At 36.8% G+C, this 11637-nt stretch overlaps 3 protein-coding genes across 3 annotated transcripts; 2 read left to right on the forward strand and 1 right to left on the reverse strand.

Moving 5' to 3' along the window:
• The first annotated feature begins 836 nt into the window (after window positions 1-836).
• LOC114530346 (arginine kinase-like) lies at window positions 837-2881 on the forward strand. The gene is made up of 3 exons (XM_028551958.1): window positions 837-1549; window positions 1722-1834; window positions 2295-2881. Exons 1-3 carry the CDS (start codon window positions 1037-1039, stop codon window positions 2797-2799), a joined length of 1131 nt encoding a protein of 376 aa, XP_028407759.1. The 5' UTR covers window positions 837-1036; the 3' UTR covers window positions 2800-2881.
• Window positions 2882-5793: 2912 nt separating this feature from the next.
• Window positions 5794-7501, reverse strand: LOC114530345 (probable G-protein coupled receptor 19). The gene has a single exon (XM_028551957.1). It carries the CDS (start codon window positions 7001-7003, stop codon window positions 5957-5959), a length of 1047 nt encoding a protein of 348 aa, XP_028407758.1. The 5' UTR covers window positions 7004-7501; the 3' UTR covers window positions 5794-5956.
• A 1537-nt stretch (window positions 7502-9038) lies between these two features.
• On the forward strand, window positions 9039-11593 carry LOC114530328 (rRNA-processing protein fcf2-like). The gene is made up of 6 exons (XM_028551938.1): window positions 9039-9408; window positions 10081-10210; window positions 10598-10693; window positions 10946-11110; window positions 11177-11286; window positions 11363-11593. Exons 1-6 carry the CDS (start codon window positions 9152-9154, stop codon window positions 11451-11453), a joined length of 849 nt encoding a protein of 282 aa, XP_028407739.1. The 5' UTR covers window positions 9039-9151; the 3' UTR covers window positions 11454-11593.
• The last annotated feature ends 44 nt before the right edge of the window (window positions 11594-11637 follow it).

Raw genomic sequence — 11637 nt, forward strand, 5'->3', positions numbered from 1 at the left:
CCAGCCCCTATATCTAAATGGCAAAATTCATCAGTAAAAATAGCGATGAATTGGTAGGTTGGCGCTACATTGCTCGTCTGTAAAAGGGCTTAATGTTTTTATCACAATTTTTAAATGAATAAGTTGCCACTTCAAGTTTCACGCAACAAGTAATCACCACGTATTCAGTACTAATTATTATTAATTTATTATTGCTTGTTGCATGAAGTATAGCAACTTATTCATTTAAAAATCGTAATAAAAGATCAAATGGCATCAACATTGAAAAAAGTTCGTTGTTTTGCTGCTTCAGGTTGAGGAATGGATGTAAAGTTGTTCAAGCCTTTTAGCCTCTTACGGACGAGCAAGTTTTCTACGATAAGTCTTTATGTGACAAGTTTTATTTGTTCGTCTGTACGCCCAACTTTGACAATTTTTTCTGTGACTAGTACACTTGTTCAAAATCAATTATACTTGATTTTAAACAAGTGTACTTGTCATAGAAAAATTGTCAAAGTAAAAAATTTTGCTCGTCTGTAAATTTTGCTTGCTGAGTCAACAAAGAAAACTTGTCACATAATGTGAGCACTTGTATGCGGTTGGCCAGCGGACTATAGTATTTTGCAATGGTGCGCTCACGTTGTCCGCTGTACGATTACATCGCTGGCTGCAAACTAAATTGTCAAAGTAAACTTGTTGGGACGTTCACACGAGCAGAAAATTTGTTGTACATACACACGTGCAATTGCCAATTAAAACTTGTCATAGAAAACTTGCTCGTCTGTAAGAGGCTTCACGCTGGCTACGCGACTAAATGCATTGTCACTGAAGACGCTGATGGTTCCTTTATCAGAACTATTGTATATTTTGTCTGCCACATCGGCTTTGAGTGCCTTAAAATGCGCCCATTCAGGGATTTAGAGACTCAGAGTTTTGGAGTTTTTTAAAATATGTTTTGTTTATTGAATTTAGCTGGGCTGCATCTTTTCATCGTCTGCTTCATCCTTAATATCGCATCCTGACTTCTTAATTCGGCTCTTGAATACATTTTTCAACCATGTTAAGAGTTTATATACTTTGTTCAAGCATTCATTCTGCAAATATGTCTGGTAAAGATGTGAAATGCGGATCACACTTAAAGAGTATTGATGAATTGACTGGGTACCCGCTGTTTCCAACGGGGACAAAATCCTTGATGGCCCGGTTTAACACCCGCGAAATCTGGAAAAAATATCACGATAAAAAAGACGCTTATGGTTTGCCTTACAAGCTCTGTGTTTTCTCCGGAATCAAGAATCTCGACTCTGGGGTTGGCGTGTACGCTTCCTCTCACGATAGTTACCGAACTTTTTCCGAACTCATGGACCAGGTGATCGAGGCTTATCACAAACACAAGCCTGGTGACAAACACATATCAGATATGGACGCAAACAAGCTCAAATGTCCACTACTTCCTCCAGATGAAGCCAAGATGATTGTGTCGACTCGTATCAGAGTTAGTAGAAATCTGGAGGGCTATCCACTTGCCCCTGGGGTAACAAAAGAACAGCGAGATGAAATTATGGGAAAGGTAGGTATAGAGAGGTGGTTATCTTTTTTGGAATCAAGATACAAAGACAAAGAAATAAGTAGGAAAATTTCATAAAGTACATTTTGCGCTGTTAACGGCCATTAACATTACCTGTCTTGCAAGGCTTAGGTCTAACATGACAGTCACTTTAAATTTGAAACGTGTTATTAAGGTGGTTCGTGCTTGTGACACATTCACAGGAGATCTGAAAGGAGCTTTTTATCCCTTGGAAGAAATGGCTGAAAAAACACGGAAGAAGTTGATTGCTGATCATTTTCTTTTCAAGTAAGTTTTAAAAGCGCTGCACTGATCGACGAAACCATCATATGACTGAACTGAACCTCTCGAATCGGTGGAGTGCACACTCGATTAACCAAATGCATTCTGTAGGTAATAGATTAACAATGGAATTATAAGCCATTAAAGCCTGGTTTACACTACACTCGATTTATTAACACGCCACCGCCAAAATCGGTACCCAGGTTAAGCTACACCACAGTTAGTAGAGGGAGACCGGCTAAACCGGCTTTTGAACAACCAGCCCCTGAGGAAGGTTGTTCAAAAGCCGGTTAGCTTAACTCTAGGTTAACTCAAATTTTTACATCAGTTTTTTTAATTGCTCCGTTATGTAGTTGAACATGTTTTCCCATAAATATTTTGTGGACAAATATATAGGTTAGGAAGCTATTCGGCCGATTTTTTACAATATCACATAATAAAATTTATAAACGACATCACTTCCTAGGGAAGGGGACAGGTTTCTGGAGGCGTGTGGGTGCAACAGGGACTGGCCATCTGGCCGTGGCATCTTCTACAATGCTAAGAAAACATTTTTGGTTTGGGTAAATGAAGAAGATCAACTCCGTATCATTTCCATGCAACAGGGATCTGACTTTAGTGCTGTGTTTAAACGCCTTAGCCGAGCAATCAATCATATCGAGTCAGTGGCTACGTTCTCTTATGATGACCATCTTGGTTATATTACGTCATGTCCTACAAACCTTGGAACCGCACTCCGAGCATCGGTTCATATCAAGCTACCCAAGCTATCGGCGCGCAAAGATGAATTCCAAGCCATTGCTGACAAGTTCCACGTTCAAATCCGTGGAACACACGGGGAACACTCGAAGAACGAGGGCGGCATTTATGATATATCAAACAAACGTCGATTGGGAAGAACTGAAGTACAGCTAGTTCAGGATATGTATAACGGTGTTAAGGCAATGATCGCGCGAGAAAAAGAATTGTGAATGATTTGGGACTGTAAATCAATCTCCCGGGACTAAACCAACGTTTATTTAAAGACTGCCAGTACAATTATTTTAAGAAACTTCTTCGCTACTAATTTCGTTAGCTCTTAGCTAAGTTTTACCAGTTATGACTCCAGCTGTTCTATTTTGCAATTCATGAAGTCTATTTTTAGGTTATTATATAACAGTTATCCCAAACTAAGTTACAGTGGTCAAAGTGTGAATAATTGCGTTATTATACTAATTTTTTTATTAATTTTTTTATTTAATTTTTTTTAATTCATTCTCGGGTCGAGCCAATAATTATGTGACATGTATAAGTTTGTTTGTGATAAGTACCATTTGTAACCAATTTTACGTAATGCCAAAGATTTTGTTAGTTACAATTACGTATCATTCACACACATATACTCTACATAGCTAACTATTGCTTCAATTTATCCAATGCTTAAATTTTAAATGTTTTGGCACAAAAATGCCAACAAGTAGCAATGTTGTTTCGCAAATATAAGAATACGAATTATCACCTGCGTAGTGCGATAATTGAAAAACGAGGCTGCCCAAACTGATCTTTTAAAAGGTTGTATTTTCTATGAATACAGTTTTACGTAACATATAGTGCTATGTGGGATACGCTCATCATATTTTTAAGAAGCAGGTCTTCGAAGCAGTTGGTATGTGTAACGTTCCTAAAAGCAGCCGATGTTCCATTCTAAAGCGTAATGCAAAATGTAAGAGACCCTTGCTGCGACCTCTTTTAAAGAAAGTTCATCGAGAAAAGAGACTCGAGTGGGCGAAAAAATATGTTAAACAGAACTTTGAGTTGGTGTTATTTACTGACGAGTGCCGAGCAACCCTTGATGGATCCGATGGCTGGAGAAGAGGATGGTGTGATATGAAAGGATTACCTCCACAGTGTTTCAGGCATCAACAAGGCGAAGGTGGAGTTATATATTTTCGGGGCTACGATAATAAAGGAGCATTTTTTGCCATGGTATAAGAAGAAAAATTTGTCATTTCGGAGGAATATGGTTTTTATGCAGGACAATGCTCCTTCCCATGCTGCACACTTGACAACAGGCTTTCTTAGTAAAGTTCTTGTTAAAAAAGGTGAAATTATGCAATGGCCATCATGCTCTCCGGATCTCAACCCAATTGAGAACTTGTGGAGCGTTCTCAAAAGAGAGGTATATATGCCGGTGGAAAACAGTACTCGTCAACAGAAGATCTGTGGAATGCAATTAAAACTACTGCTAGAGGTATTTCACCTGATGCAACAGGAAACTCACCGCATTGATGGATCGAAGGCTACTTTTAGTCAAATCAAATCATGGATGATACATTAAACATTAATGAATAATATTAATCTTCTATTTTTGGTATATAATTATATAATTTATTATTTATCAAATGTGTGTGAGAATATATTGATTAAAATTACCTAGAAAGACGATATTGTCTCATTTTATAAATTTTTCCATTGTATTAATTCGCTAAATAGCAGTATAAGTGTAATATGCATATAAAAATGGACGCCCAAGATCCGTATTTAAAGCATAAATGGCCGCTGTTTGTTTACCACTGCCCAGATCAGCCAAAAGCTTCAGTAGTGGGCATGTTATAGTGTTTTCATAATACACTGGCGGTCAAAAAGAACTGCTCAAATGTTGCTTTTATCGTATGTGACAGGAATCGTAACAATCAATCTTTTATTGTACACTAGCGGTCAAAAAGAACTGTTCAGATACAAATTCATAAAAAAGAAGCGAATATAAGAGAGAGCTTTATAGGCATTTTGAACAATTCTCTTATTCCAAGCAATACTTCAATAATGTAATGCAACCTGCCACACTTCCAAGATATAGTGAGACAATGGTTTCAGGAAGAGGGAGTGACAGAAATGGATTAGACTGCACAGTCGAAAGGCCTTAACCCTATTGAACATCTCTGGGACAATGTGAAAGGGATAGTGCAAGAAAGGAATTAATTCATAAAGCGCCCATGATTTATGGGTTGCTGTAAAGACTGTCCATAGGATGAATCTCTTTTGACCATTGAGATTACCACCTTAACAGAAAGTATGCCACGCCGGTGTAAGGCCGTCATCAATTATAAGGCCAAAGGAGGGTCAACAAAATATTAATATTTCATATAGCTTAGCATGTAATCTTGTCTATATTTACTCGTATATATTGTTAGAGGGCCAGTTACGTTCATTTGAGAGCATTTTAACTTGTTTTGAGCAGTTATTTTTGACCGCCAGTGTATATACGAAATTTCATAATCCTCTTTTAAAAACTGACCAAATGAAATGTGGCGGAAAACAAGGGTGGATCCAGCACTAGTGCACTAATTTGCATGACACAAGAAAACTGCTAAAAATAACCACTTTGTTTTGTAATGCAAATTTGTGCACTAGTGCTGGATCCACCCCTGGCGGAAAACGATTTTGCATATAATTCTTGGACGCAGTGTAAATGTATACGAATTTATCAACGTTTTTTACCATTATCCGTAAGAATCTATCCGCATCCACCTTTCCGCTAACTAATATAGTGTCTCATGAAATATGGTCTCATGTGAGTGCTTGAATCCTGTTGGAAAGATAAGATCAGTTTTTTAACCAAGCAAGCGTGTGATCTCTTATTCCTCGTCTTATTTCACAGCATCACATTTTTTGTTAACAATAAGTTATGATCGACAAAGCTAAACGGCTTAAATCACTCCATTTGACAAACCGAGTTTGTTTTGACTTATTTTTTTACTTTTGGGGTTTGACAAACCCCAAAACAAATGTTTCCTTGTTGAGTTTTACGAGTATATGCTTGGTTTCAAGATAATCACAAGGTATTACGTTTGTGAAACGTGAAATTGATAAAATCATCGTGCAACTTAGTTAAATGCCCACCTAGTAACAAATTCTAATTAAAATAATCCCTGCAAAAATTGAACACATTTCTGCAGAACAAAATTTTGATAACATTTTGAGCACTTTCAAGTTTCAACCTGGAAAGTGTTTGGATTTTTTTAATCAAGATGTGTTGGAAAATAAACCAACAATGATACGCATGCAATAACATATTATTTACATGAAAAAAACTATCATGATTTTATTTCTACATCTATATCTACAAGTATATCTGATGATTTGAGTTAATTAAACATCCGACCATGCAATTCGAGGCTGCTCAAAGAATGTCAACCCTGTCGAAGGCGGGAATTCAGTTTCCCGCCTGGGAACGAGGTTGGAATTTCCTTTTTCCGACGCTCCGGGCGCTCGATAATTCCTATGTTCCGAAACCACGACATCAACCTTATTCTTTCGGTCTATCTGCACAGGCAGTCTGTATGCTATCGATGCATCGTATTTCATAAATATTAGTTTACATCCACGGCGAAAATCGGCGCTGAAAATACTATAGATCATTGGGCTTGCCGCACTGGATGCATATGCGAGATATGGTATTGCCAAAACTGATGTTCGATCGTCTGTTAACGATATAATCAACTGATAAGCAATATATGGAAGCCATAACACAGTATAAACAATAACTTGTGCCATAAGAAGTTTAGTTACTTTAATCTTCGTTCGAGGGACTTTTTGAGAAAACCTCGACACAATTTGGTTATTTCTTGTTCGGATACAGTGGTATACTTTCAAATATGTCGCATATGTTGTGAAGTGCGGCAGCAGAAATAGTATACAAAAGCAACAAATGTAAGCAGTCCACTGTTCTGAGAACTCTGGTTGACAATCCGTAGAGTGCATTTTATAGAAAAATGCCATCGGGCAAGCAATGGATATAGCCAGAATCCAAACGGCTGCAATGACTTTTTTCGTTTGCGTTTTTGATAGCTTGAATGTTAACGGATAGGCTGTGAGATAATAGCGATCAAAGGACATGCAGCATAATATTCCGACTGATGTTAGTGCATTAAAGTGCACGAGAAAAGTATTAATTTTACACCCAATATTCCCAAGGAACCACTCTTTGTGAAAGGCTGAGTATAGCGTGATAAAAAGATAAGCAGTTGGAGCAAGGAGATTGACAATAGCAAGGCTGATGACAAAATGATTTGTTGTCCATTGATTTCGTCGGCTGCGGTACACAACCATTATTACAAGGATGTTTCCAATGATTGTTGTGACCAAAATTACGATCAAATAGGCAACCTTCCATGGCGTATCTATGTTGTTTGACATCAATAACACCGCTCAAAACCACATCAAGTCTGGTCGATTTACTTGTCGCTATAGCCTGTGTTCTCTCGTCCTCTTCCAATCAATAATATATAAGCCAGGCTGAAATGTTTCAGTATTCGTTGGAGATTAATTAATTCTTCTTCTGTCAAATGAAGACAACAATTACATCTTCACATTCACAAATTGTATGTATTTGAAAAGTTTTTTGGTTCACAATATTACACAGCGACGTATCGGGAGCAAATTATAGCTACAATCGAATGCAAATGACTTTTGCGATATAAAAAATATTGTGTTTATCATTCAGCCCACGTTTGATCATATCTTGATGTCCCACTTGGTCGATCCATTGTACTTGAAAACGTCTAGGGAAGAAGAAGTCTATGCAGCATATTATCCTTGCGTTTTGCTCATAATTATCACAAAATATTCGCTGTATCTGCACTTGAAGATGCGTTTTTTGACCGAAATAATGCTTAAATTTAACCTCTTAGAAGCCAAAACTTCATCGCCAATCATTCTTATTTAACGCTAAAGTAATTTAAAATTCAAATTTGCTGATGTTTGTTTTAGAGACAATACTGTTCTATGGAAAATTACACCATTGAACGAAAAGTACCCGACGAATTAAGGGGTAATTGCTCTGCGAAAAAGGGCAGGAATGATATCACGGATATATGTTTTCATATCAATTTTTTTTTCTCCACTTACTTATGCCAGTTATGAATAATAAAAGTGCATTTTAAAGTGGAGAATAGATAGTTTGAATTCATATAGCCCTCAAAATTTAGCGAAATGAAAATTCTGAAATTTTCACCTGCTCTGACTTGTGTTTTCATATGAATGAAATAGTATGTCATATATTTTTCATTGTCATTTTGAAATATATAACGTTTTAAAAATGCAAAGAAATTGCACAAACGTTTACCTTCGTTAAAACTATAAATCATCAAATTGTCGGAAGCAGGCATAAATGATTCAAGCTCGTTAAATATTGAAACTGAAACAACTGTGTAAATTAAAATCTGTGATTTTACTGAATTTTTAATGTGATTTCGGATGGACTTCAATCTTCATCGTGTGAATGATCCATATTTAGACATGGTTGATAGAAATAATTATTAACCTTTCCAATATAGTTAGACATGCAGAACAGAGGCTAAACATTGTTGCTGTAAAAATTTTGATTCGCGACGTTTCTTCCTATGTTTCTGTTCGCCCACATGAAAAATGTTGCCCGGAAACAACATTTGCTTTTAGGCGCGAAAACAACCTTGTGAGTCGTGACTTAGGTTGGATTTCCACTTGCAGAGTAATGGCTCTGATGTAAATGATGCTGAACTAATTTTCTTTTGTTCTGTCAAAATTCAAAAGAAAATATGCAAATGTTTCGCTAGCGAACTCTTTCTCTGCGAGTGGAAATCAACACTTTACAATTTACGTACGTACAGAAAAAACGCAGCAAATTATCAACAGAATCCAGCTCTATGCATCTATTCAATCGTTGATTTCATAAATATCATCTAAATTATTTTAAACTTTTACGTGCGTATACGTACGTACAAAAAACACACACACCGGACGCGATACGCCAACGCGACGCGATTTTTACGAAAGCTTTGACCATGTTATGTTATTCTTTATAATTACTGAAGAATGGCACATTTTGATATGTCGGCCCATAGTATTAAAATTTCCTTCAAGAATTGAATTTATTTGCTTCAAGAACAAGCGCCCTGTTTAAGAAACTGTAAATTCGCGTCGCGTTGGCGAATCGCGCGTAGCGTTTGTTGTGGGCCACTAGCGATAATTTTCGCGGACAAAGCATTTTGCACACCAACTACCTCAGACAAAGGGAGTCCCAGATTCTTAGGACAAGTGTGAACCAGGCTACACCAGCCTCGAGCAAAACTGACGCTGGCGGCTGGCAACCTCGTACACTGTACCACGGTTAGACCAGGTTGAACCCATCGCGACACTATATATCTATTACACAAAGTATTTTCCTATTTGCACGTGTTCATTTTGTTAAAAATTGCAAGATGGCGTCCTGTTTATGAGTGAGGAAAACCAGTGAGGAAAAGAGCTCTGCTAAGAAACAATAAATATTTAACCATTCACGCTAAAATACTTTTATTTTGATCAATAATGGTGCGAAGAAGTGCTCGTCTTAGAAACAAAAACCCTGACGGTAATGCTGACGAGGAATGTGAGGATTTAAGTGTAAAATCTGGCCAGGAAACGCTGGAGATGTTGGTTCAACGGACATATAGTTTCATTAAAGAAAGAATGGAAAATAGGGAGAAGAGTTCTAGATGTGATGCGGTGATCCAGAAGGAGGATACACAAAAGAAAGCTGAAGATTTTATTCGTATTTCGTCAGGTGTAAAAGACAATGTTTCAGAGTAAGTATTATAATAACATGAAACTGATGAATTTGTTGCCTTGGTAAATTTTAATTAACAAATATACTCTATCAGCAACTTCCAGTGTTTTACGTATTTTTTTATTGATATCCAGTCATACAAAGCAACCTAGCAAGCCAGGCTTTTCTATTTACACGGCTACGCTCCACGGCACACGCTTAGGTAGAAAAGCCTGGCTTGCGAGGTTGTAGTACAAAGTTGTCATCATAAATGCTTGTCATAAACTTGATGTAAACTAGTTACATCTATAACTGATGCAGTCCAAATTTTGTTGGCCACAGCAGCCCTAATCTAAAAAATTTTCTCACCAATATGACAGTTTGACCTACCTGAGTTCGTTGGTTAACATTGGCGGGTCTAGGGGTGTGCGGAAGAAATTACACAACTTAATTTTAAATTGCAAACACTTTAATAATAACGCTATTTGTTATAGATTCGAAAAGAATATTTTTACATTGAAATCTGCCAATGCAATTCCAATTTTAAGCTGTAGTAATTTATTCTTCACACCCCTAAATCTGCCACTGTTGGTTAATGCATATTTACTAAATTGATATACCTTAAGCATATGCCTTAAAGGAATGTTTAAATTAGTTACATTTTGGTTACCCACCAACAAATAAGTTAAATTAAATTATTTATCCATTTCAGCTGTCATACTCTTGCCTCAGAATTAGACCCAGGACTAGACCCAAACAAATTGTATTTTAAAATGGACCAGAGTAATTCAAAAGCAATTCCATGTATCAGTAAACATTTACCACAGTTTGATGAGAAACAGGTATTTACATTGTATTTTTAAGTTAACAGGACATGTGATACAGGTGCTTAGGAACAATATTTTGGGCTAGTCTGGAAGTTTAGACTACCGGTACTCTAGTCTAATGTGACAAAAATCTTGTAGGAAGAGCATAGGCAGAGTGAAGTGGGGTGTAATGTTGAATCAAAGTATCTAGATCTGTTGCGTGATTAGATTGACTACCTGAAAATTTTAACAAGAACCTCATAATTTTGAGCAAAGAACCCCATAATTTTGAGCAAAGAACCCACGTTCGTCCCACTGACTTTTTTTAGTTTTCAGGCAAGGTATTTATTATTTTGAGATGCAACTTTGTCAGAAATGCTGTTTACATGGTAAACCTTAAATGTTTAATGGTTCATTTTTTAGATCATGAGAAAGTGTGTGATATCTTCAGACTTTGAAAAAAAGGAGACTGCTCCAAAGTACCACATTACACACCATGCAATGAAGAAACAGAGAAAGGTAAAATCATAGTTGTTACATAACAGTAGCAGGTACTGGTAGATGGCATTGATGTCTTACCATCATAAATGGTTGTCATGTAGTGATAAGAAATTGAGGAATATTGAAAGTCCAATACCTTGATGATGGTTGTAAAACGGTGGTGAACTGTGTACAGTCCAGTCTTGTGTATTTTGTTTTTTACACTAGTTCTAGTTCTTGAATGATGTGTGAACTAAAATTTAACTTGTCCATGGGTTTTTTCTGCCATAGAATGACAGAGAAAGGTCTGCTGGTCAAAATTGGTTTAACATGCCTGCTCCAGAAATGACCCAAGAACTGCGACGAGACCTAAATATTCTCAGGATGAGAAATGTCCTTGATCCAAAGCGTCACTACAAGAAAAACAGCTCAAAGAAATTGCCAAAATATTTTCAAGTATGACAGTGCACTTGTGTAATATACAAACTGCATGGTTAACTGAAATTGAATTGCATTTTTTAGCTTGGCACAGTCGTGAGCAGTGCAGCGGAATTTTATTCATCTCGGCTTCCAAAACGTGAAAGGAAGAAAACAATTGTTGAAAGTTTATTAGCCGATGCAGAATTTAGAAGGTAAATATAAGTTTACCAATAACTAGCTGCATTGTCACTACAGGCTACAGGGATGATTTATATGTTTTCTTTGTAGGTATAACAAACGGAAATTTTTCGAAATTCAGGCATCAAAAGAAAGAGGGAAAAAGGGGTTTTATAGGAGGACTAAACGAAAACGAAGATAACGAAGAGAAACAATTTTATGGAACACCTAACGTCTTGTTCACCACAGACATGTTTTGTACAATACCAGCAAGTAACAACAGGTTTGCTTGCTGCTTGCAAAGTGTATAAACTAATAAAACTATTAACAAATAAAGAGTGAGGTGAAGTCGAGAAATTATGCATTTTTTTCTGTCAAAATGTTTT

Source organism: Dendronephthya gigantea, unplaced genomic scaffold, assembly GCF_004324835.1.
Source record: "Dendronephthya gigantea isolate DGI-Jeju-01 unplaced genomic scaffold, DenGig_1.0 000061F, whole genome shotgun sequence".
Taxonomy (NCBI): domain Eukaryota; kingdom Metazoa; phylum Cnidaria; class Anthozoa; order Malacalcyonacea; family Nephtheidae; genus Dendronephthya; species Dendronephthya gigantea.